Source organism: Eubalaena glacialis, chromosome 6 (assembly GCF_028564815.1).
Source record: "Eubalaena glacialis isolate mEubGla1 chromosome 6, mEubGla1.1.hap2.+ XY, whole genome shotgun sequence".
Lineage (NCBI taxonomy): Eukaryota > Metazoa > Chordata > Mammalia > Artiodactyla > Balaenidae > Eubalaena > Eubalaena glacialis.
The window spans coordinates 74,472,935-74,497,925 of NC_083721.1; the positions used below are offsets into that span (position 1 = coordinate 74,472,935).

The window sequence follows — 24,991 nt, forward strand, 5'->3', positions numbered from 1 at the left end:
AAATGAAGTGTTAAAATACCCCACTATTATTGTGTTACTGTCAATTTCCTCTTTTATGGCTGTTAACATTTGCCTTATGTATTGAGGTGCTCCTATGTTGGGTGCATGTATATTTGTAATTGTTATATCTTCTTCTTGGATTGATCCCTTTATCATTATGTAGTGTTCTTCCTTGTCTCTTGTAACAGTCTATATTTTAAAGTCTATCATATCTGATATGAGTAAGTCGATCTCATCTGATATGAGTAGTCCATGCAAATGGAAATCAAAATCTTTTGATTTCCATTTGCATGGAATATCTTTTTCCATCCCCTCACTTTCAGTCTGTATGTGTCCCTAGGTCTGAAGTGGGTCTCTTGTAGACAGCATATATATGGGTCTTGTTTTTGTATCCATTCAGCGAGCTTGTGTCTTTTGGTTGGAGCATTTAATCCATTCACATGTAAGGTAATTATCGATATGTAAGTTCTATTACCTTTTTCTTAATTGTTTTGGGTTGTTTTTCTAGGTCTTTTTCTTCTCTTGTGTTTCCGGCTTAGAGGAGTTCCCTTAACATTTGTTGTAGAGTTGGTTTGGTGGTTCTGAAGTCTCTTAGCTTTTGCTTGTCTGTAAAGCTTTTGATTTCTCTGTTGAATCTGAGTGAGATCCTTGCTGGGTAGATTAATCTTGGTTGTAGGTTTTTCCCTTTCATCACTTTAAATATATCCTGCCACTCCAATGTGGCCTGCAGAGTTTCTGTTGAAAAATCAGCTGATAACCTTACGGGGATTCCCTTGTATGTTATTTTTTGCTTTTTCCTTGCTGCTTAATATTTTTTCTTTGTATTTAATTTTTTTTAGTGTGATTAATATGTGTCTTGGTGTGTTTTTCCTTGGGTTTATACCGTATGGGACTCTCTGTGCTTCCTGGACTTGATTGACTATTTCCTTTCCCATGTTAGGGATGTTTTCAACTATAGTCTCTTCAGATATTTTCTCAGACCCTTTCTCTTTCTCTTCTTCCTCTGGGACCTCTATAATTTGAATGTAGGTATGTTTAATGTTGTCCCAGAGGTCTCTGAGACTGTCCTTAATTCTTTTCATTCTTTTTTCTTTATTCTGCTCCTTGGCAGTTATTTCCACCATTCTGTCTTCCAGCTTACTTGTCCGTTCTTCTGCCTCAGTTATTCTGCTATTGATTCCTTCTAGAGTACTTTTAATTTCAGTTATTGTCTTGTTCATCACTGTTCTTTAGTTCTTCTAGGTCCTTGTTAAATATTTCTTGTATTTTCTGCATTCTATTTCCAATATTTTGGATCATCTTTACTATCAATACTCTGAATTCTTTTTCAGGTAGATTGCCTATTTCCTCTTCATTTGTTTGGTCTTGTGGGTTTTTACCTTGCTCCTTCATCTGCAACATATTTCTCTGTCTTCTCATTTTGTTTTACTTATTGTGTTTGGGGTCTCCTTTCCACAGGCTGCGGGGTTGTAGTTCCTCTTGCTTCTGGTGTCTGCCCCCAGTGGGTGAGGTTGGTCCAGTGGCTTGTGTAGGCTTCTTGGTGTGGGGGACTGGTGCCTGTGTTCTGGTGGGTGGAGCTGTATCTTGTCCCTCTGATTGGCAGGGCTGTGTCAGGTGATGTGTTTTGGGTTGTCTGTGAGCTTCATATGACTTTAGGCAGCCTGTCTGCTAATGGATGGGGTTGTGTTCCTGTCTTGCTAGTTGTTTGGTGTGAGGCGTCCAGCACTGGAGTTTGCTGGCCCTTGGGTGGAGCCGGGTCTTGGTGTTGAGATGAAGACATCTAGGAGAGCTCTCACCTATTAATATTCCCTGGGGCTGGGAGTTCTCTGGCGGTCCAGCGTCCTGGACTTGGCTCTCCCACCTCAGAAGCTCAGGCCCGACCCCTGGCCGGAGAACCAAGACCCTGCAAGCCGCACCATGCGAAAGAAAAAAAAAAAAGGAAAATGAACAAACAAAACCCCCAAGACAAATGGTAAAAGCAAAACCAAACAGACAAAAATACACAAAGAAACACACACACACACACACACACAAAACAGGAAAAAAAAAAAAAAAAAGAAAGGCAAGATGGACTTACCTGGTGGTCCAGTGGGTAAGACTCCATGCTCCCAGTGCAGGGAGCCTGGGTTCAGTCCCTGGTTGGGGAACTAAATCCCACATGCATGCCACAACTAAGAGTTTGCATGCCGCAAGTAAGAGTCTGCAGGCTGCAATGAAGATCCTATGTGTCATAACTAAGACCCGGCGCAGCCAAAATAAATAAATAAATATTAAAAAACAACAACAACTTTACAGACTCACAGACTCAGAGAACAAACTTATGGTTATCAGGAGGGAAGGGTGGGGGAGGGATAGTTAGGGAGTTTGGGATTGACCAAAAAAAAAAAAAAAATTGTATATAACTATATTATACACCTGTAACATATAATATTTTACATCAACCGTACATCAGTTAAAGAAAATAAAAATAAATGTAAAAAAAAAAAAATAAAAATTATTTGGTTAAATATTAGTACATGTCCCAGAATTTGTCTTTAGAAAAATTAACTTTGCCTTTTATGTTTCTGTAATGTTAATTTGATAATTTATTTTCACATTAAATTGTATAGATTTAAGTAAGGAAATGCTAGCTGACTATATCAGGAATAGTATGTACTCGTAAACTAATATATATGTTAGTTGGAAGAGCTATTGAGTGTCATTTGCAAATAAATAAATAAGTAGAGGAACATAAGAATTAAATTCTAAATGTTATTTTGGTAAAATTTTTGATCCAGATAGTTTTATGAAAGTTTCACTCTTTTAATTTTTTTAGAGATCTTAGAAAATTCAAAGATGCCAAGAAGCAGTTTGAAAAAGTCAGTGAAGAAAAAGAAAACGCATTAGTAAAAAATGCTCAAGTACAAAGAAACAAACAGCATGAAGTTGAAGAAGCCACAAACATTCTGACAGCAACAAGAAAATGTTTTCGACACATAGCCCTAGATTACGTACTTCAGGTATGTTTATTACATGTTTTCAAAAAATGCTTATTAAACGTGTTGTTACTTTTGAGTGATTGCACTCAAGGAAATAAATAATACTATTTCTGTAGTTTAAAATTAAACCATGATCTTTTGTGAAAAATTTCCATGTGTCTGGGTGTTTGTGTATGCACTATATGTGTGTGCATGTGTATACCTTTAGTTCTGATTTCTTCCCCTGTTCACTTAACAGTATACTTCCCCCTTTCAAAATGTCATGAAAAGCGTTATTAATTGCTATATTTTATTCTATGGAGATGCTGTGTCAATTTAATTAATATCCAGTTATCAGATATAGTGTTGCCAGTTTTTGCTGGCAATAGTAGAAATATAATTTTCAATAATTGTAAATGATAGTAAGATCTTTGTATACAAATCTTTTGCCACATTTCTGATAATTTGTTGAGAGTAGATTCTTAGAGGTACAAAGGCTCACCATATTGCCAAATGAAGAATATTTCTGGAAATAATGTTCTCATATTTGCATTAGGTGCTGCTTTTTAAAAGTAGAGATCGATATTTGGTAAGTTGCGAGGTGATCTGGGACAGGGGAGTTCCCATAGATTGTTGACTTAACAGTGGTCACAGATTATTTCTTTAAAAAATACTTAAGTAAACATATTGCAAATTAGTGATTAAAAACTACTCAGGTAACTTTGCGAAAACAGTAGAAAATGACTTAAGATTTTTTTCTATTAAGTTCCTGTTCAGTAAGTGGGAAGTTAAATTAAAAAAAATGAAGTACACTCCAGTTATTAATGAAAGGCTTCTAGCATGGAGTAGTCTGTATTTCCTATCTCCTCTTATCTACCTCACATTTATACCACTTCCTGCAGTAGTATGAGTACTGAGTCTGCCTACCCCATTCTACTGAAATGGCTCATGTTAAGGTCTTATTCATTAGATATATTGTACTTTTTAACCAACTTGACTATGGTGTTTCACTGAAATAGTAGACCACACTCTCTTTCTTGAAACATACTTTTGTCTTGATGTATCTTAAACCACTTGCAGGTCATCATCTTAATTTATGTTTCTTTTCAGTTTCCACCTTGGGTTTCTCTCCTTTGTCCACCTTTTCAATCTCTCTTTTAGGGTTCCATCTTTGGTCTTCCTGTTTTCTGACTTTGTGATAATCCCTTACAGTTTAATCATGCCCTTTGCTTGAATTATCACCATATATAGGTGACAAATCTATTTTTCTCAGCAGTACCTCATTCCTTTTGTGTCTAAAACTAAAATCTTTCTTCTTCTCAAATGACTTCGTATTGCCATTACCATACTGAGTAGTGTCACCCTCTTAATCATAGAAATCAGAATTGGAGAATCATATCAGATATTCTCCTCATTCTTAGCTACTATATCTAGCAGTCAAAATTGCCTTGAAAAGTTCTATGTACTTCTTAAACCTGTTCGTTCTCACTCTTCTGCAGCCCCAACACTAGTTCTTACTGCTTCTTGTCTAGAGTATTAAGATGTTCTCATAAAAATTGATCTTTCTTGTGTTGCTTTTAACCTGCCCATTAGCAATTCATTCTCTGTTCTGTGGTCAGAATTACTCAAGCTTTTCCAGGCAAAATGAATCATTCTTGTCTCTGTTTCCTCTGTGCTGCCATATTATCGTCATACACATTGCTGTTAGAGCACTTATCTCATTTATTGAAATTATTTATTTATATGTCTTTCCTACTCCTAGATTATATCCCTTCCCTCTAGTCCAGTGGTTAGAAAATAGATAGGTAATGTTTTTTGAAAGAGTGAACAGCTTAATTTTAAATTTTATTTGGGAAGGGGGGAAGTTAGCTAAAATATTCATTATTTTCAAATTTATACATTATAAACTGTTCATTTCCTTTGATGTCCATCCAGTAGTTTTAAGTTAGGACCTCACCTCTCTTATAACTGTTTGATTTTTCTAATGAGAACTGTTGTGTTATTTTATTATATGGCCAAAGTGTCTGTTTTAGAGAATAGTAAGTAATAAATATTCAGATTTATAGAGTTTGTCATGCTTTAGTTTCTCTAAATATTTGAATATACTTTTGTTTTTTCAAATGTATGCTGTTTTTCATTGTCAAACAGAGGCATTTTTAACATTTTGCTAAGCTTTTACTTAGAGCATTTGAAAGTTAATATTTTAGTTCTCAAAACTGAATAGACCTTGAAACAGACATGCAGAAGAAACTAGTGCTTAGGTAAACAAAGTTATTAGATTTTTCTTGGTCTGTTTTTACTTATTTATTTATTTATTTTTGGCTGCATTGGGTCTTCGTAGCAGCACGCCGGCTTTCTCTAGTTGCGTCAAGCAGGGGCTACTCTTCATTGTGGTGCACGGGCTTCTCATTGCGGTAGCTTCTCTTGTTGCAGAGCCTGGGCTCTAGGCACGTGGGCTTCAGTAGTTGTGGCATGCAGGCTCAGTAGTTGTGTCTCGCGGGCTCTAGAGCACAGGCTCAGTAGTTGTGGCACACGGGCTTAGTTGCTCCGCGGCATGTGGGATCTTCCCAGAGCAGGGCTCGAACCCGTGTCCCCTGCATTGGCAGGCGGATTCTTAACCACTGCACCACCAGGGAATTCCCTCTTGGTCTGTTTTTGTTTTCTGATCAGTGCTTTAAAATTATCTTATTAAACAACAGGCGGAATATTCAGTGTGAAGGACATATTAAAAAGATATTCTGTAACCTTTTGGAAATTTTAGCAAAGAATGAATGATTCTTTTCTTGTGTAAACATTTTATTTCATTAAGTTGATATATAATAACAGACAAAAATGAAGTGTTTGTTGTGAATTTCTAGAGTTGGGAGAGATACCACAAAAGGCAACTTTTATAATTACTGATCTTTCAGTAGTTTAGTCTAATTAAAATATTTATTTAAGGTCTATTAATTTGTTCAACAAATATTTCTGAGTCCTTAATATATACAACTTGGAGAATACAGCTGGGAGTAAGGCACAACCTTGATCTCATGGAGCTTATGTTTTAGCTGGGGAAAAGAAATAAGTAAATAAAATATGAGGTAGTTATGAATACTATAAAGAAAATAAATAGGGTTGGTGTACTAAAGACTGCTTAAAGGCCTACTTTAGACCTTTGTGAGGAGATACTATTTAAGCTGAGACCTGATGGATAAGACCCTTGTGCCCATCTGGGCAGAAAATCATGACATGAGGACAGAACAAATAGTACAAAGGCATTGAGGTGGGAGTACTCTTGGGTTGTGGTTGGACCACAGAAAAGGGGAAAGTACTGTAGTAGAAAATTAGGTGGGAAAGGTAGCAGGAGCCTCTTCACAAAGGGCCTTGTAGGCTACAGTAGGGAGTTGGAAAGTTTTAATACAGACATACATGATCTTATTTATTGTTTGAAAAGATCACTCTGGTTGCTGTGTGGAGAATGAAGTGTCAAGAGTCAAGAGTGGAAACAGAGACTAGTTCATAGACTATTGTAGCAGTCAGTAAAAGATATGATGGTGGTTGGTGGTAGTGGTAAAAATGATAAGAACTTGTATTAAAGATGTATGTTGAAAGAGCAATTAGATAAGGAGGGTGGAGAGAAGACGGAATTCTAAGAAATTCAGAAGTTTATCAAGGTGATAGTTTTATCAGTACAGTACAATTTTATGGTTTGAACATGGCCAGTTTTTCTTTAAGTTGAGAAAATGGATGAGAGTTTCATTGGTATGTTTGTCTTAACTGTTTTTGCAAAAAGCAGGTCAAAAGGTGAAAAACTTGAACTTTGTTTTCATTTACTATTCTGGAAAAGTATTAAACCATTAGAATAAGCAAATTTTACAGTATTGCATTCTGGATTAGTTTTTAAAATAATGCATAGGTGATTAACCAAGTGCATTTTCCCTCAGATTAATGTCCTTCAATCAAAACGGAGATCAGAAATCCTGAAATCAGTAAGATATTTATTGAAATGATGTTCTAAATATTTTAATATGAAGTTAAATGTATGCATTTAAGTGTTTAAAATAGCACCATATATGAGTGTGTATATATGTATTTATTTATTGACTTATTTATTTATTCCAGGTTCATAATTAATCTTCTTAATGATGTTTTTGTACTTCTTATATGTCACTTAACCACTTTTTTTGGTCTCCTTTATGTTATAGTTATTTATGTGTGTCTCATCTGTTATTACACTGTAATCTCCTTAAAGCAGACACTTAAATAATTTGAGATTGAGGGCATACATAGTGTCATTTTACAGAATTTTTCCCTTAGGGCTGTTGATGGTGTATCAGCTTTTTGGAGTGCAGGTAGAAAACAAACAAGATGAAATTTGAAGGATGGCATGGCAACAGTGATTTTTTATTTGCCCATTTTTCGTCTTAAAGCTAACAAGGAGGTGGGCAGAGGATGATAGTCATATATACATTACACTCTTTTATATTTTGAGAACCTTAGAAATAATTTCTCCTCCCTGATTTTGTTCACTGAAGTTTTTTTGTGTTTTTTTTTTCTCAAAGGATCTACAGAAATTGCTTTTGATCCTTGTCCACACCTAGGTTTTTCCTAAATTCTCTGTTAATATTTATGTTATTTCTTATCAGATGAGTACATTATACTTCCTGTTTACCTCCACCACCTTTTCCAGATTGAGAGTAATGTATGTTAATTGTAGAAAATTGGAAAATAAAATATATGAAGGAAGAATAAAAATACTTATAAAGGCTACTACCAAGAGAGAACCACTATTAATATCTTGGTGTAATCTTTGTCTTTTTTCTCTGTTGGTGTGCGCATGCCTGTTTGTGTGTGTACGTGAACGTGTATATACACCTCTTAAAATTCCATTTAATTTTTAAAAACAAAATAGTAATCATTCCTACATACTGTTCTATAATTTTCTTTTTTCACTAATACACTCCAAAATCATCATGTGTCATTAAATATTTTTTTATTTAACGATGACTTTTGTGGCCAGGTAGAATTCTACCATATGAATACAGTAGGGGTGAGCAAACATTTTTTTTGAAGGGCCAGGTAGTAAATATATTAGGTTTTGGAGGCCATATGGTCTGTGTTGCAACTACTCAGCTGTGCTATTGTAATAGGAAAGCAGTCATAGACAATATGTAAATGAATGGCATGACTGTTCTAATAAAACTTTTTTTATCAACATGGAAATTTGAATTTTATATAATTTTTACGTGTCATGAATTTCATGTCTTCTTTTCATTTTCTTTAACCATTTAAAAATGCAAAAACCATTGTTAGCCCGTAGGCCATCCAAAAACAGGTGGTAGGGCTGGATATAGTTTGTAGGTCAGTTTGCTGACCTTGAATATACCATAAATTAAGTTTCCCGTTAATGGATTTTAAGTAATTTCCCTGTTTTTGATGTAAAGCATAGCATTATAGTGATCATCCTAATGAATAATATTTCCTTCGGATAGATTAAGACAAGAGATTACTTAATCAAAGGGTTTAAGCATTTATTGAAACTTTTAAGGAATATTGTCAAATTTTAAGGGTTACACAAAATTTCCACTAATAGTGTGTGAGAGTGAACATTTTTCCACATTTTACCAACACTGGGTATTAATTTCCCCCACTGTACCACAATTTGGTAGATTGAAAATGTCATCTCATTGTTTAATTTTGGATTTCTTTGAGGCAAATGAGTATGAATGCCCCCCCCTCCTTTTTTTTTTCTTGGTCACTTATGTTCTCTATTTATGTCCTTTCCCTCTTTTTCTGTGGGGGTCTTCATGCTTTTCATATTGATTTGTAACATGTCTTATCTATTAAGACTAGTAACCCTTTGTCAAATGTTTTTTCCTAGTTTATTATTTATCTTTTAATATGCTTATTCTGTGTTTTGATGTGCAGGCATTATTTTACTTTTTATGTACTTGTAACTATTAATCTCTTCCTCTCTTTTTTAAAAATATATTTAGTGTTTTTTAAAATCATATTCACAAAGTTGTACAACCGGCGTTATCTAATTCCAGAATCATCTTTTAGTGAGCTTTGTCCTTTTGTCATTGTGTTTTATTTTATTGGTTTTTCTCTTCCAAAAAAATTCCTTTTGAAGGATTCTTGAGTGTTAAGGACCTTTTGACCTATTTTAGATTTTACAGAATTAAACAGATGTCTCGTCTTGCTAAAAATAACACGGGTGTTTGGAGGATTCTTTCAGTATTGTGATTGAATTAATTCCTTCTCATGTAAAAATTTAACTAATAAAAATAAGAGTGTTTTTTCTCTCATGAATAGGTAAAATGTAGGAAAACTTAGAAAAAAATCTTAACCCATTAATCATTTTTGGATTTTTGGAATGAATATAACAAAATCTCCATATTGGCAAAGTCTGTTGCCTCATTTTATTTTGATATCTTGAGAAAATAATAAGCATGCCCCTATTTCGTGTTGTGCTTAGTGATCTACGGGTTGTAAAGTATATGTGATTGCTTTGTTTTGAGAACTGCATATGTCCCCTCCTAATATTTTAATGTTTTATTTGTAATTTAAGGTTTTGCCAGTGAGTTTTGTTGAAAGACACATAGATATTTTATAATGTACCTGGAAAGATGGTGAAGCTATTGAAAACTTGATTCTTTGAATTATTGCAATATAAGTTTGAAAATATTTTTGTAATACTCTTTTAAGAAAAATGACTCAGTTTAATTTTAAATAGGTTTGATATTTTGGGCTCTGGTGGAATAATTTTTAAACAATAGATAGGATCAGAATTTTTTTTAAATTTCAGAATATTTATCTAAGAATTGATTTTTAAATGCTAACCATTTTTTCCTCCTGTTAGATGTTATCCTTTATGTATGCCCATTTGGCCTTCTTTCATCAAGGATATGATCTATTTAGTGAACTTGGGCCCTACATGAAGGATCTTGGTGCACAGGTAATGTACTGTACTTCTTGATTCTGTGTTATATGCCAATATCTGTATATTTTTAAATTGAGATATAATTGACATATATATAACTGGAAGTTTTGTACCTTTTGACCCCACTCACCCATTTTCCCACCCCCAACACCCACCTCTAGCAACCTCCAGTCTGTTTTTTCTATGAGTTCTGTTTTTTGTTTTTGTTTTTTTTTAATTCCACATATCAGTGAGATCACACAGTAGTTGTCTTTCTGTGTCTGACTTATTTCACTTAGTGTAATGCCCTCAGGATCCATCCATGTTGTTGCAAAAGGCAGGATTTCCTTTTTTTATGGCTGAATAATATTCCACTGTATATGTATACCACATTTTAAAATCCATCTATTGACGGACACTTAGTTAGGTTACTTCCATATCTTGGCTAAATAATGCTGCAATGAACGTGGGGATGCAGATATCTTTTCGATTTAGTGTCTTCGATCCCTTCAGGTAAATACCCAGAAGTGGAATTGTTGGATCATATAGTAGTTCTATTTTTAATTTTTTGAGGAACCTCCATACTTTTTTTCATAGTGGCTGTGCCATTTCATTCTCACCAACAGTGCACAAGAGTTCCCTTTTCTCCACATCCTTGACAATCTTCTCTTGTCTTTGATGACAGCCATTCTAACAGGTGTGAGGCAATATCTCCCTGTGGTTTTGATCTGCATGCCTTTCATCATTAGTGACATTGAGTACCTTTGACCCCTTATTGGCCATCTGTATGTCTTCTGTGGGAAAATGTCTGTTCAGATCCTCTGCCCATTTTTTAATTGGATTTTTTTTTTTTTTGGATGTTGAGTTGTCTGAGTTCTTTATATATTTTAGATATTAACCCCTTATCAGATATATGATTTGTAAATATTTTCTGCCATTTGGTAGGTTGCCTTTTCATTTTGCTGATGGTTTCCTTTGCTGTGCAGAAGCTTTTTAGTTTGATGTAGTTTGACTTGTTTATTTTTCCTTTTGTTGTCTTTGTTCTAGTATCTGTATTTTTAAAGAGATTTAGCATATTGGGAAACTTGACAGTTTATTTAATGATGAAGTTTGGTGTTATAGCAGATTTATGTATGGGTTAAATGTGTAACCAAAAATAAGATTAAAGTTAAAGAAAATGTTGCAGATAGTATATGAGGGTACCGAAAAGAAGAATTTTAAAACAAAGTGTTTGTTTTACAGTATACATAGCTGGATTTATTTTTTTGTTTCTTACATTTGGATTATTGAGTTACTGTTCTAATTGGTATTTTATTTGAGTTATAGCTCTTTTTTTATTTTCAAAGAAATTTGCATTTTGCTATTTTGAATAATAAAATTTTAGAATCTTAAGATTATAGAACTCTTGGGAACTTTTTCATTTTATACACACGCACACACACATGCACATACATGAATTATATATAAGAATATTATATAGAAATTTTATTATATCCAAATTATTTTTGATATCTAATCAAAACTTTATGTTAGATCTGTTCCCAGACATTCTTTTTTGTTGACTGGTGAGTTTTCTGGATTTCTGTCAATTTTCAGTTGATTTTCTTTCCCAAAATAGTTCAGGTTACTTTCTGAGGAGAGGGATTAAGGATGAAAAATAGAGTTTAGGGAAATGGGGAAAAGGTAAGAGCAGAATGAGAATTGCATTCATTGACCAAAAATAAATGTGGTGCATGCATGTGTGCATGTGTGTCTGTGTGTGTGTGTTGGGATGGTGTTGGGGAAAGATGGTGTGCAGGGCATATGCTATGAATTACAGAAATGCTCTTCCCTGCCTCTACAGAACTTAATCTATTGGAAGAAAATAACAAGTCACCACACTATTAATCTCTGTGCTAAGTGCCCTGTCTGGGTATATAAATGGAGATTAGATTTGTTTGCATGTGATAGAAAACCAGAAATAGTAGGAGCTTTAACAAGATAGAATTTTATTTCTTCTATGTAAAATCAAAGGCCTAGTATGGTGGTCACTTAATCTGCAGGGACACAGGCTTATTATGTCTTTGGATTCTACCTAATGGTTCAAAGTGGTTTATCAAGCTTTAGCCATCATATCCAAATTCTAGCCAACAGGAAGGAGGAAAGGGGAAAGAAAGATTCATTCCCTCTCTTTAAGGATATTTCCTAGAAATTGTATATTCCACTTCTGTGTATGTCTCAATGTCACACTAGCTGCAAGGAAAGCTGGGAAATTTAGTCTTAATGCATGTAACCATGTTAACTTACTAGAATTTGGGGATTCTGTTGTTAAGAAAGGAGGAGAGAATGGATGTTGGGAGGCAACCAGCTATCTCTACCACATATTGGAGGATCAAAGTGTTACTGTAACATGTAGATAGTACATCCAACCCAGACTTGGGAAGAAGGCAAGACCTTCCTAGGCCCTAGGCACTCCCCACATCTTAATCAAACATTAGATTGTACCCTCATCTTACATTAAGTATAATTTATCAAAAAAATGAATTGGTTTGTAGTTGACTAGTTTCAATAATTGTATATTTTGACATTTATTAATTTCAGTTTTTCAGTTTTTACCCTCCCAGGTCTCAAGTAATTTTGCAGGTCCTTGAAAAGCATCTAAACTCTGGTGCCTGTAGTGCCTAGTGGATAATATGGCCTGGTTGGAGGTGGCCAGTTAGGATATTCTTTCAGTAATTTAGTTATGAGATTATGGCATCTGGAACTAGGGTCCTGGCAGTAGGGGTGGAGATAAATAGATAGACTTGAGGAATAGTTAAGATGTAGCCAATTTGAGAGTGGAGGGACATGATGAGTTCAAGTTTAAATGTGTTGATTTTGAGAATAGGACATCTAAGTGGGTATATCTGGAGTTCAAGAGAAAGAAATACTAAAGGAGAGTACTTTAGCATATAATACTAAAGCATATAATTGCTAATTGCAATCACAAGAGTGTGTGAATTGACCCAAGGAGAGTTAATAGGTATTTCAAAATCATGAACCTATTTAAAAAAACATAAGTGACCGAACACCATGCCTAATAATTTTGATTTTGTAAGTTAAGGTCAAGGTCCACGAGTATGGAGTAAAAAGAGAATTTGGCTTGGGACAGAGCCCTAAGAATGATCTACTTTTAAGAGACGGCTAGGTAAGGGGGCTCCGTGAGAACACTGATGGGAGAAGAGGTGGAAGACCAGAAAATCGTGGTAGCACAGGGTAAGGAAAGAGTGTCTCAGAAAGATGGGGGTGGTTGTCAGTGCAAATGCTGGAAAGAAGGTCGAGTAACCCTAGGACTGAGAACTAACCTCTTGGGTTTAGCAGCAAGAAGTTTATGTGTTACTGATGTGAGAGTTGAGGGTCCAAGAGGTAAAAGCTAAATTACAGTGGTAGATGAATATGAAATAGGCAAGTGGAGAACAGGGAAACATTTTTTAAGAAGTTGTATTGTGAAGAAAAGAGAGCAGGTAGTAGCTAGAGGGGAGTATGAGTTGTAGGAAGGTTTTATTTAAGGTATTATTTTATTCATTAAATTTGCACAAATTCAAAAGCAAATGGGAATGGGAGAAGTTGAAAAGCAGAAAGAGAAGTGGTGAAATCTGAGGTGGTAGGAGTGTAGGAGATTCAAAACATAGGTAGAGGATTGGGGGTACCTGGTTAGGTATAGGAGCCTAGTAACCTCATGATGTCCAACGCTAATAGAAACACAGGACACATGCTACTGTGGTCCAAACTCTCTCTTCCTGATACAGTACCCAGCATCTAGGAGACAATACTGCCAGCCTTCGCACCTCCCCAACTCATACGTCCTCCAGTACTCCACCATGTTGAAAGATATCTTTTTCTTTATACTTCTGCCCCAACAGAGAGAGGGGAATTTTCTCCGTTTCTGCTGCAATAGCAGTGGGGTGGGATGCAGCAGAGAAATTTACTACCAAGTTGACAGTTTTACTACCATCACTGGCATTGTAGTACTGGTGTGGAAAATACATGCATGCAAGTTTAGAAATATCAATTTGAATCTTGGGGGCTGCCTTCTGCTGCATTTCAATCTGAATGTATGAAAAACATTAACATGCCTTTCACTTAAAGGCTATAAAACGAGGATATAATGGTTATTCCACTCATTCAGTATAAGAAACTATTGAGGACAAACATTTTCCTAGCACAGCATTACCCATTAAATCAATGCAGCATGTCACTAAGGTAAGTATGCATTAGATCTTAAAGTGGAGTAGTATAGTTGCCATCTAAGTAAAATATTTTATAATAGTGATAGTTCTATTTCAGTATGTTTTCTTTTGGTTCTTTATTATTATTCAGTGATATTAAGATTCTGCAGTCAGAATTTGTCTCCTGTAGAAAAAAAAACACCACTTGTGATAGTGAATAAAGGATCACACAGTCTTTTAAGAAGGCCTTTTTCAGTTTTGTTTTTAAAGGATATCAATGAGAACATTTCGACATTTAATACTTTGTCTTTCTCCATAGTCTGTTGATATTTACATTTGAATTTATTCATTTATCACACATTAGTCAGTTTGAGGTGAATGGGTGTTCAAAGATGAAATGACATACATCACAGTTTAGAAGAGTAAACCCACATAATGGGGTATTTTATAACCCAATTTTTGTTATTCCAGCAAAGAGGAGTTCAAGAAGCCAGTGCTTTTGTCATAATACTGGAAGTCAGATATTTCTCTTCTGATGGAAAGGATCAAGAAAGAAATGGGATATTATGATTTCATAAGTTTTTAAATTTTTTTTTAAAAAAAGGACTTTAAAAATTGGTGATTTTATACCCTGATCTAATGAATGGTTTCTATTTCTATTCTATTCTATCCTATTCTGTCCTCTCCTACTCTATTCTATTCTATTCCCTCCCTTCCTCCTTTCTTGCTTTCTCTTTTATCTGTTGAATTATTTTTTCTACCTTTTAGATTTTATTGTAATATTAGGAAGCCAACTTGAAAACATCATGCATCTTGAGTGATTGGAAGTGTCTGTTAGTTGAACTTGTGAGGCTGGCACACACTAGCTTAGCTGCTGCTTTTTGCTGTTTGGGAAGAAAAATCACCAGTATTTCTTCCTTCTGTCTTTGATAGTGACTACCAGAATTGCTGAGTGCATCAGCAGACAACTTAATCTAGAGTCATTCTCCTTAATTCAAGGAGTGAACATGTTATCACTGTTGTGCCTTAGACAGGGCCACCTGTCACAATTGCTTGGAACCATGATTGCTCTTAGAAACGTTTTCCCTAGAGGAGTTAAAGACCTTCTCAAAGAGGATATGATACCAGAAAAAAAAGAACTTCCACTTTAAAGTTGTAGCCAAAATGCCTTTTTAGGTAAACCTCAATTGACTGACTGATTTGGAATATGATTTTTGAAAAATAATCATGTCTTTCTTTCTTTAACTTTTAAGTCTCTATAATTTACTCCTTTTCTCCTTTTATAGTTGGATCGACTGGTTGTAGATGCAGCAAAGGAGAAAAGAGAAATGGAGCAAAAACATTCCACCATTCAACAAAAGGTACTTGAGGGGAGAAGTTAAAGGAGATTAATTCCCATTTTACACAATTTCTTGATTATTGGTTTCAGCAGGATATCATTGTGTTGGAAAAAATCCTTTGAGTTGCTTTAGTAATTAAATTGTATAGATAAATTCCTCCTTTTTTTGTAAAAAATAAAATATTTTTCTGATGTTCAGGTTTGTATCTTATTATTCTTTTATATCAAAATATTTGAAAGCCATGCTCTTGAACCAGTTTATAAAAACATCAGTCTCTTAGGGCCTTAACTGCTTTAAAAGTGGCCCTTAGAGTTTAAAACACTACTTATAGTTTCAGTTAGGATATCGCCAACCACCTGTAAAAATGTGTGTGTGTATGTGGAGGGGGTGGATGGGGTGTGGGTGGAGGTGGTCAGGGGTTGGAGAACACTGTAGCATCAATGTGTGTGTTTGGTACTAGGAATTTCCAGCTGCAGTCACTCTAAGGCAGCACTTACCCTCTCAAGTGATGCTGAAATTTCACTTGCATTTCTTATTAATTTGCCTAAGCCTAGCTAAACTAATGTTTGAAAAATATATATTTAAAAATGAAGATTTAAATGTGAAACTAGTTTTTATTTCTGTGTGCTAAAAGCTTTGAATATGATATACCTGGAACTCAGTCTAATTATATTTTATCTTATATAGTCATTGACATTTTTGTGTGTGTAGTAATCTGAAAATAAAAGGAGACAACTGGAGGTTGAATGTATGTAAAAAGTATGAAAAAAGATATGTTCTGTACTTACCTGGCAGGAGAGATACCATGATCACAAAGGTGGTTTTCCCAGGGTGAGGCTTATCCATCCCACTCCTACAATTTCCCCAAAAGTGGGAAACTTGACTGCATAAATTTTCGTAATGGGGGACTGCGATCACACTTTCCCCCAAAAAGACAAAAAAAAAAAAAAAAAAAGATACCTTCTAGCATTGCTTTAAGAAATCTATTCTCTTGGTATTATCTCTTGGTATTTGACTGCTCAACCCCTGAGCAGTCGAATCAACTCTTGTTATGGTTTATTTAGAATTTAAAATACCAGTAAACTAGATCTGATATAGAATATGTCAGAGGAAAAAAATGAAAGTGAAATCAGTAATAAAAGTAAGGAAAATTTTATTGGTGATGGGTTGTTAATACTCAAAGAGAAATGTTATTTAAAAAGCGGAAGATTTTCTACCAGACCATGTTTAATTCATTACTTCTAGTTATAGTCAGGTAAGACTACCTCCATGTTTTATTTTGTTTAAAGTTAGAATCACTTTTGGTTGGATAACTTGTTTTAATGACGTTACTGTGGAAAGATTTTTAAGAATTGGGACCAATCATTTTTAATTAAAATGAGAGGTCATGAAATTTAGAAACATGTGACTATTTGTTTAAACTGAATTATTTACTGAATATTATGCATCTTTTTTTTTAATAGATCTTTATTGGAGTATAATTGCTTCACAGTACTGTGTTAGTTTCTGTTGCACTATGCATCTTTTAATATCTTTCCCTATTGTATAAACAGCTCAATGTTGTACCAAATGTCCAAGAGTAGTAGATTATTAAATCTGATAAATTTATTTGATTTTAAATAATTGTCAGTTATTGTTTTCCTTAAAGGGAATAATGCTGTTTTTGTTCATTATGAATACTTACCTTTTTTTTTTTTGCCCTTAAATGCTGACACAAGGCTGCATTACAGGTAAAAAAAAAAAAAAAAGGAAAAGAACAAGATCCAGTCAAACTAAAAATTAAGGAAAAGTATGTCTAATGTAATTATTTAGATTTTTTCAAGAATTGAAATTGATCAGTTGAAGAAACGATGCTATGAATATTCATGTACATGCCTTTTGGATATATGCACACATTTCTGATGGATTTATACCTAGGAATAAAACTGGGTCAGAGGGTGTGTATATATGTTCAGTGTTAGTAGATAATGCTAAATTATTTTTCAAAATGTTATACCACTCCTGGTAAGCAGCACTGTGTGAGAGTTCCCATTGCTGCTTGCCACCTCGTTGTATTGTGAAAGTTTTAAATTTTTTGCCTATTTTAGTGGTAGATATTGACATCTTGTTGTGGTTTTAATTTATGCTTTAGTCACTAATGACCTTCTCCTAAGTCTGTTGGTCATTTGGATATCCTCCTTGTTAAATGTCTGTTAGTCTTTCTCCCTTTTTTCCATCAGGTTGCCTAGCTAACTGTTGACCATATCTTCAAATATTCTAGGTATTAGCCCCCCTTTGGGGTATATACGTTTTAAATTTTCACATAGTTTTTAAAATGTCTTTTCTGTGTGGTACTTTTTGTGTCCTTCCCAACCGAGGATCACAACGGTATATCTCCTAAGTGTTTATAGATTTGCCTAATCTTCTAAATGTTTATAGATTTGCCTAATCTTCTAAATGTTTATAGATTTGCCTAATCTTCTAAATGTTTATAGATTTGCCTTTTATCAATATATCTATATCTTTAATCAATCTGTAATTGGTTTTTTGTATATAGTATGAGGTAGAGATCCAGTTTCCTTTTATTTTCACATTGGTAGCTAAATGATCTAGATTCAGTTATTAAAAAGTTTGTTTCTCCATACTACTCAGTGTTGTATACTCTGTTATACATCACATTTCCATACATGTGAGGTCTATTTCGGACTCTATTCTGTTTTGTTGGTCTTTTTGTCTTAATTATGCCAATACTATGCTATCTTAATTATTTTAGCTTTATAGCATATCTTGATATCTGACAAAGCAAAGCCTCCTACCTTCTCTTCTTCATATATGAATTGCCAAAGTTCTGTATTTCCATATAAATTTCAGGAGTGGCTTTTTAGGTTACATAAAAATAGCTTTTGGGATTTTGATTGGGATTGCATTGGATCTGTGAATCAGTTTGGGGAAGAATTGATATCTTTATTTTAAATGTCTTCTAGTCCATGAGCTTGAAATATTTCTCCATTTATTTAAGTTTTCTTTAATGTCCTTCATAAAGTTTGATAATTTTCTTGTACATCGTTTGTTAAATTGTATTGCAAATGTTATTGTAAATATTATCTTGTAAAAATTTCTTTTCTCACTGTTTACTTTTGTTATATATTAGAATAAAATTTGATTTTTATGTATTGATTTTGTAACCAGTAGTCTTTTTAAGCTCTCTTTAATACTGATTTATCTCTGGATTCTTTTGGATGTTATGTGTACAAAGTCACATCATCTGCAAATGATTGTTTCCTTTACTTTTTGTTTATCTTGCTGGCTAGGACTTTTAAAATAAGCTTAAATCAAAGAGATAATAGTGGTCCTTCTTGTCTTTCTTGCAATTTCAAAAGAGAAAGCTTCTCTTAGAGTCCCCTCATTGGCCAGCCTTGGTCTTGCCTTCTCTTCCTTGGGCCCCACACCAGAGCTTCAAGTTTTCCTGATGAGACAAACGCCCTTAAGGGGATACTTTGCTTCCTTGCTCTGCTCACCCCTGTGGCTTCCAATTTTCACTTATTCTTTTGCCTTTGAGTATTCCTTCCTAATTTGTCAGCTCATCAGTGTATTTAAATTCTAATATTATATATTTTATTCAACATTATTGGTTGCTTTCATTATAAAATCATATCTATCACATTTTAAGTACTATAAAATATTAATTGATGTTAATAGGAATTATACTGAAGACTTAATTTATCTCAAGAAAAATAGTTGAGATTAGAAAAAAATACTTATAATGCATTGCACTTTGAAAGAAGTCTTTTTTATGTTTTAAGTGGCTTCAGGATTATTAAAAAAAGATGCCGATGTTACAAATGAAATTTTTAGAATGTTGCCAAACTCAATTATATCTGTTGCTGACTTAATTCTGTTTGCATAATTAAATAAATTATAGCTTCAAATAGATTTTAAATGAAGGAATTAAAATTTCCCTGATTTTTTCCCTCAAAGTAAAAGCAGGAAGAAATGTAGCAATTTATTTACAGGTTATTTCATTTGATTATTTTGGATTATTATGTCTTTATGATTAAATTTTGAGAGATGTCAGCAGTGTTTGTTTTTAATTCTGAAGTTAGTCTGTTTCCTCTTTCCATAGTCATAGACTCTTAGATTTGGAAAGCCCTTAGGTGATTCTCACTCTGTTTCCCCTCCAGTGCAGGACCTCCGCATCCCAGCGTTCTGGCAGGTGGTCATCCAGCCTCTACCAAAATCTTTCTCAAGATAGAAAGTCTACTACTCTCTAATAGGATAGCATTCTAATTTTGATTATTGGTCCAGAAATAATTTTGAAAGTTTCAAGACTGATTTTTAGAGTTTTCAATTTGGGGATCACAGCAGTCTTGCAGTTTCGTTGAAATTACTTTGGAAATTCACCAGGAAATATTTTAAATATGGGAATTCTGATTTCAAAACTTCATGAATCCTTGGAGGAAAATTGAAAGTTTGAATTGCATTCAAGTGAAAACTAGAATGATTAGAATGATAGAAAATGACTATGCGTGGTTCTGTAGTCCTCATAAAAAAGTGAGCTCGGAATGCTCACTTCACACTGTGGTGCTTCTCCTTTGCAAAAATAAATTTTATTTTAATCCTTTTTCGGAACCCCCAAACAGTGGAGTTATTGTTTCTACCAGATTTTAAAAACTACCATAATAGTAATATATTTAGAAAATAGTGGTAGATTTAAATAATCCCAATTAAATATACCCATATTCCTTTAAAAAATATTGTTAGCAGACACATCACCATAAAATATTGGAATTAAATGAAAACGTTTTAAACATAACACCTATAGAATATCGAGTTGTTCCCTTTGTCTATTTGTATACATATTGTGCTTTTAATCACAGTGTATATACAATTTATTTACCCAAGCTGTATAATTTATAAAATTTATATTTTTTCTCTTTTAATGTATATTCTGTATACTCATCTATGTTATTGCGTAATAGTCTACTGGATTGAAATACATCAATATGTTGAAGCATTCTTCTATTTTTGAACATTTAGGTCTACCCCGCTTTCTTATGAATATTGTTGATATAACTATCTTAATACAAAGCTTTTTACTGTTTGAGCTGTTTCTCTAGGATAGATTTGTTGTCTAGGGAAATCAGTAAAAATCATATGAACTTTTTAATGTGTTATTTTGTCTAGGATTTCTCCAGTGATGATTCTAAGCTAGAATATAATGTAGATGCTGCAAATGGCATTGTTATGGAAGGTTATCTGTTCAAACGAGCCAGCAATGCCTTCAAAACTTGGAACAGGTAATATATTTCAAATCTAGTCTTGCTCTTTCCATATTCTCAGTTTTCTGACTTTCCCTGTGGTTTGGCAACTCTTTCCTTCATAATTCTCTAAATTCACAGTCCCTAGTAACTTTCCTGAACCCAGTCCATTGAAAATAAGATGCCCTTCTAGGAAAGGGGCCTTAAGCAAGTGAAAAGTAACAGTAGTAATTCTAAATTTTAAAATTTAAGCAAAGTTTAAACCAGGAAGCAAGGATACTTTTTATACTGCTTGGTCTGTAGTGACTGATCATTACAGTGAATAAATTTTTAAATGTGACCTTCCTCCCTTATTTGTTACCAAATAGATCTGATTGCAAATTATATTTTGAATATAATGGATGAATATGACAAGTGAGCTTTTTTTTTTCCCCTTTGGGTTTCTCCCCTATATGCTGTTTATGTACATTTTTGCTTAATTTTGGCTTGTGAATCTTTAAGTGAGGTGATCCTGATCTTTGAATCTTTGCGATAACTTTAACCAGGAGTTTTAGGATATGGAATTGTTTTTATGTGTGAAGTGTGTATGGCAGCTGGTGCTCCTTTTTTCTAAACTTGATGCCTACCGAAAACTTAAAAATTTTTTTTTCTAAACTGATATTTTGTATATATTGATCCAGTAAATGTCTTTTGAATGAATGTGTAAAATATTTTATTATATTTTCTCATGTATTAATAAATTGGAATAATTTCAGACATTAAAGCAAAAAAAAAAAGATTGGATTGTCTCAGGATCATTCTTCTGAATAGCAGTGATTAGTTTTTTATTCAAGGATGCCTCTCTTCTTGCAAAAAGAAAAAAGAGTAGTTAGAACAGTTTTGTAATAATTGAAAATAGTATTGGGTTCTGGTTAATTGATATACTATTATATTATTTGTTGAATGTGTATATTTTATTTGCTGCTTGAACAGATATGAATTCACTTAATGATAGATTGTTTTCTTTTTAAAAAATGGACATTAGCAAAATAAATAGAATTTTCTTGGTAAGTTTAATTTAGTATACATTTTTGTTAATTTAACTGGAAACGATTATGGTTGGATATTCAGTACATTGAAATGGATTCCTTGTGCACTAATTTTGAGTCCTTGGTGATGAGGTTATAGAAAAAACATTTATTGATATTTTCAAATGTCAGTGATACATTGAGTATTTCCATAACATTCGATATTGTCAGATATTTGAATGGTACATGGTGTGTTGTATTTGAAATAATTTTTCTTTACTTGAGAGTGACTATAAACTGGAAAGAATAATGATTATATTTGATATTAAGTCTCTTTGAATTATGTAGAACTTTAAAAATAATACATGAATATAGATGGATCAACTAGATGGTCTGGTTAAGAAATAATGTTTTAACTATTATAAAGTAAAAATGAAAAATTAAAATTCTGTATGAAGCCAATAATCTTTTAAGCCTTTCCTGGCAAATTTCCATAGCCAGAGTAGGAAATTAAAATCGTGTGGTTGTCAAATTTTTATAATAAAGATTTTTCAACTAGTATGGTTTCATGAGGTAATGTTAGAATTGAATTTTAACCTTCAGATTTCAAAACAACCTTCTTAAAGTTTAACACAGTGAAAATACAGTAAATCCATAGAAACTGTACCATTATGTTAAGAAGAAATGAAATGAACTTCCATGGACTACTCCAATCAGAAATGCTCTCAGACTTCAAAATGAAGCACAGTAAGTGTTAGTGGAAAATTGCATTCCCATTTAGGACAACGGAAGAACATTAACTGACTTAAGCATGGACCTTTTGGTTTTTTATTATATGTTTCATGAATTTTATTAATTGGCATAGACATTAAAACATAACTAAAATCAAGTAGGGAATAGCTATTAAATTCTCAATTGTAGATATGTTACCTGTCATTTGCCAAGTAAGGAAGACAGTAACTTTGGAAATGAGGCCATTTTTTAAAGGAGATGCCCTTTCTGTGTGATAGGATGACAGTTATTGATTAGAATCATAGATTGTAGTTAACACCCTAATTTTTAGTAAAGAAATGGAAGTGCAGGGAGACGGTTGCTCATTCAGGGTCACACAGCTGGTTTGTGACAAAATTGAGGCTCAAAACCTGGCTTTTTAAAAAACTTGCTATGGCAGATAGTCAAGAGACGACCAAGGTCAGAAGACAGTGGATCAACCCAGAATTAAGACTCCGTGCTTCCAGTGCAGGGGCGGGCGGGTTCGATCCCTGGTCGGGGAACTAAGATACCGCATGCCACTAGGCCAAAAAAAAATAAAATAAAACATAAAGGAAATGTCAAAAAAAGAAATAAATAAGAAACTTGCTATGGAAATTCCAAACAATCTGTATTTAAGACAAAATACAACTTCAATAACAACAACAAAAAAATAGCTTAAAAAATATTTTTAAAAACCTTTCTAACCATTTGCATTATTAGGAATAAATTATGGATAGAAAATTAATTTCATTTTCATATGCCTTTAAAGAATATTTTGATGACAATAGTAGTTAAAGGCAGACTTCTAAGGAATATAGCATATAAACATTATACAAATCTCTTTTCAAAAACAAAAACAAAAGTCAAAACCTTGCAACAAAAGTCTTAAGTGTTTTCTAGGTTATAGGTCAGTAACTATAAAAGGGAGAAGAAAGAAAGAGTTATCTATTAAATGTTATTTAGAATTCTCTTCTGCTTTTCAATTTTAAAAATTTGGAATGTATCTAAATTTTTTTATATGAGGTTACCAAAAATCTAATCTTAGGAAGTACGTGCAAATAATTTCCCTTTACCTGTATATGACTTCCAGACTCTGCCCTACTTCTCTAGTTAGTTCTCTATCTAGCTTGATTTAATATATTCTCCGAGCCTCTGAATAAAAGACTGTGTATTTGTGATATTTGTGCCTTAACTTTAAAAATCCAGGAATTCAACTGTTCAAATGTACAGATTATTTTTCTGCCCACTGTTTAAGTTTTTTTTTTTTTTAATTGTTTGTGGATTAGTTTTAGGAAACATACTTTCTTGTAGTTACCATAAGGTGCCAATCATATGATGACAAATTTGCCATTGTCTATAGTTTTATGGAGTAGAAGCATACAGTATTTTCAAAATGAACTTTTTAAAAAGATCTTCCTGAGGGAAATGTGAATTTGACTAGGAATTCCCAGGTAGTTTTAAAACCTGAACCTGTGTTTCATAAAATCTGAGTATATCTTGAAAGCATCATTCTATAATCTGAAATTTAACCAAAGAGATGGTATTTTGTGTGATATGATTGAAATAGCATAAGGAGTGAAACGTTTTATGTCTTATGTGAATTGTTGAGCTTGTTTCTGGTTGGTTTCAGATTTCTGGTTCGTGGTGTCTCTTAAGATTTTTATGTGTCTATAATATACATTTTTTGATGATGTGATATCTACAAAACAGTCTTTCCATACCAGGCCATCTTCTCAGTGTGGCAGCTTTACTTCAAGCTCAAGTCAGTGCTAGATGGATTACTAATACCTGTATATCTCTTTTGCTTTTAATGATAAATTTAGAAAAGATGAAGGAACAAGGAAAATAATTAAATATTAACATTATTTAGTAGTGAGGTGTTAAAACAAATAAAGAAGTTGAATAATTACATGCTGTGCTCAGTCTTTGTTGAACTAGAAAATATAGCTAAAAGCATTAAATGTATTATATAGTATCTTAATCTAGTACAGATACAAACAAGAAGTGTATAGATAGATTAAAGATAACCTCTACTTATGTGTGGCCTTAGAGTCTCCACTATCATTTGACGAAAAGAGGGTGAGCAGATGGGAGGAACTTTTCCTTATGGAAAGTTCTCATTTGTTTCAGGTTTATATATATATATAACTGTAGTGATTATTTCCTTTAAATTTTTAAGATGAGGAAAGGTACTATTTATATTTTACGGCCATGACCATAGAGGCAGAAAATAATAGCAGAGTGTGCTAAGTCCTACCAGAACCTTCTATACCATAATGCTTTGAAGAAAATTTTGAATATTTCTGAAATATTAGCATTTCAGATCCCTAAGAGTTGGAATTAACTGTATAAATGCATGTATGTATAATATGTGAGCAAAATGCAACAGATACTTTTGACTCTTTTGTTAGTTTATGAGCTTAAGCTGGTTCCTTTAATTCTTGCTTTATTTTCATATCATGCTAGTCTTTTGCTTATTTTGCACATTTGCGTTTTCATTCTTTTACCACCTTTCCCTTATGTTTTAATCCTGCCCCATTTTTTCACATGACAGGAAAAAGCCCGATCATATCAGGTACCAAATGGCTTCCTTCCCCTCACCCCTACCT

General features: G+C 33.4%; 1 protein-coding gene and 1 pseudogene across 6 annotated transcripts in view; both read left to right on the forward strand.

The window, feature by feature from the left end:
• Positions 1 to 24,991, forward strand: part of ACAP2 (ArfGAP with coiled-coil, ankyrin repeat and PH domains 2) — a 145,543-nt gene that overhangs the window by 92,163 nt on the left and 28,389 nt on the right. For 5 of the 6 annotated variants that reach the window (XM_061193245.1, XM_061193241.1, XM_061193242.1 and 2 more), the window contains 6 exons: positions 2,816 to 2,999; positions 6,881 to 6,925; positions 9,799 to 9,894; positions 15,332 to 15,406; positions 20,549 to 20,661; positions 24,937 to 24,957. In XM_061193245.1, the coding sequence (XP_061049228.1) occupies positions 2,816 to 2,999; positions 6,881 to 6,925; positions 9,799 to 9,894; positions 15,332 to 15,406; positions 20,549 to 20,661; positions 24,937 to 24,957 (534 nt within the window). The remainder of the gene's footprint in view (positions 1 to 2,815; positions 3,000 to 6,880; positions 6,926 to 9,798; positions 9,895 to 15,331; positions 15,407 to 20,548; positions 20,662 to 24,936; positions 24,958 to 24,991) is intronic. The other variant, XM_061193244.1, reaches the window with a different exon arrangement.
• Positions 16,166 to 16,314, forward strand: LOC133094148 (U1 spliceosomal RNA; annotated as a pseudogene).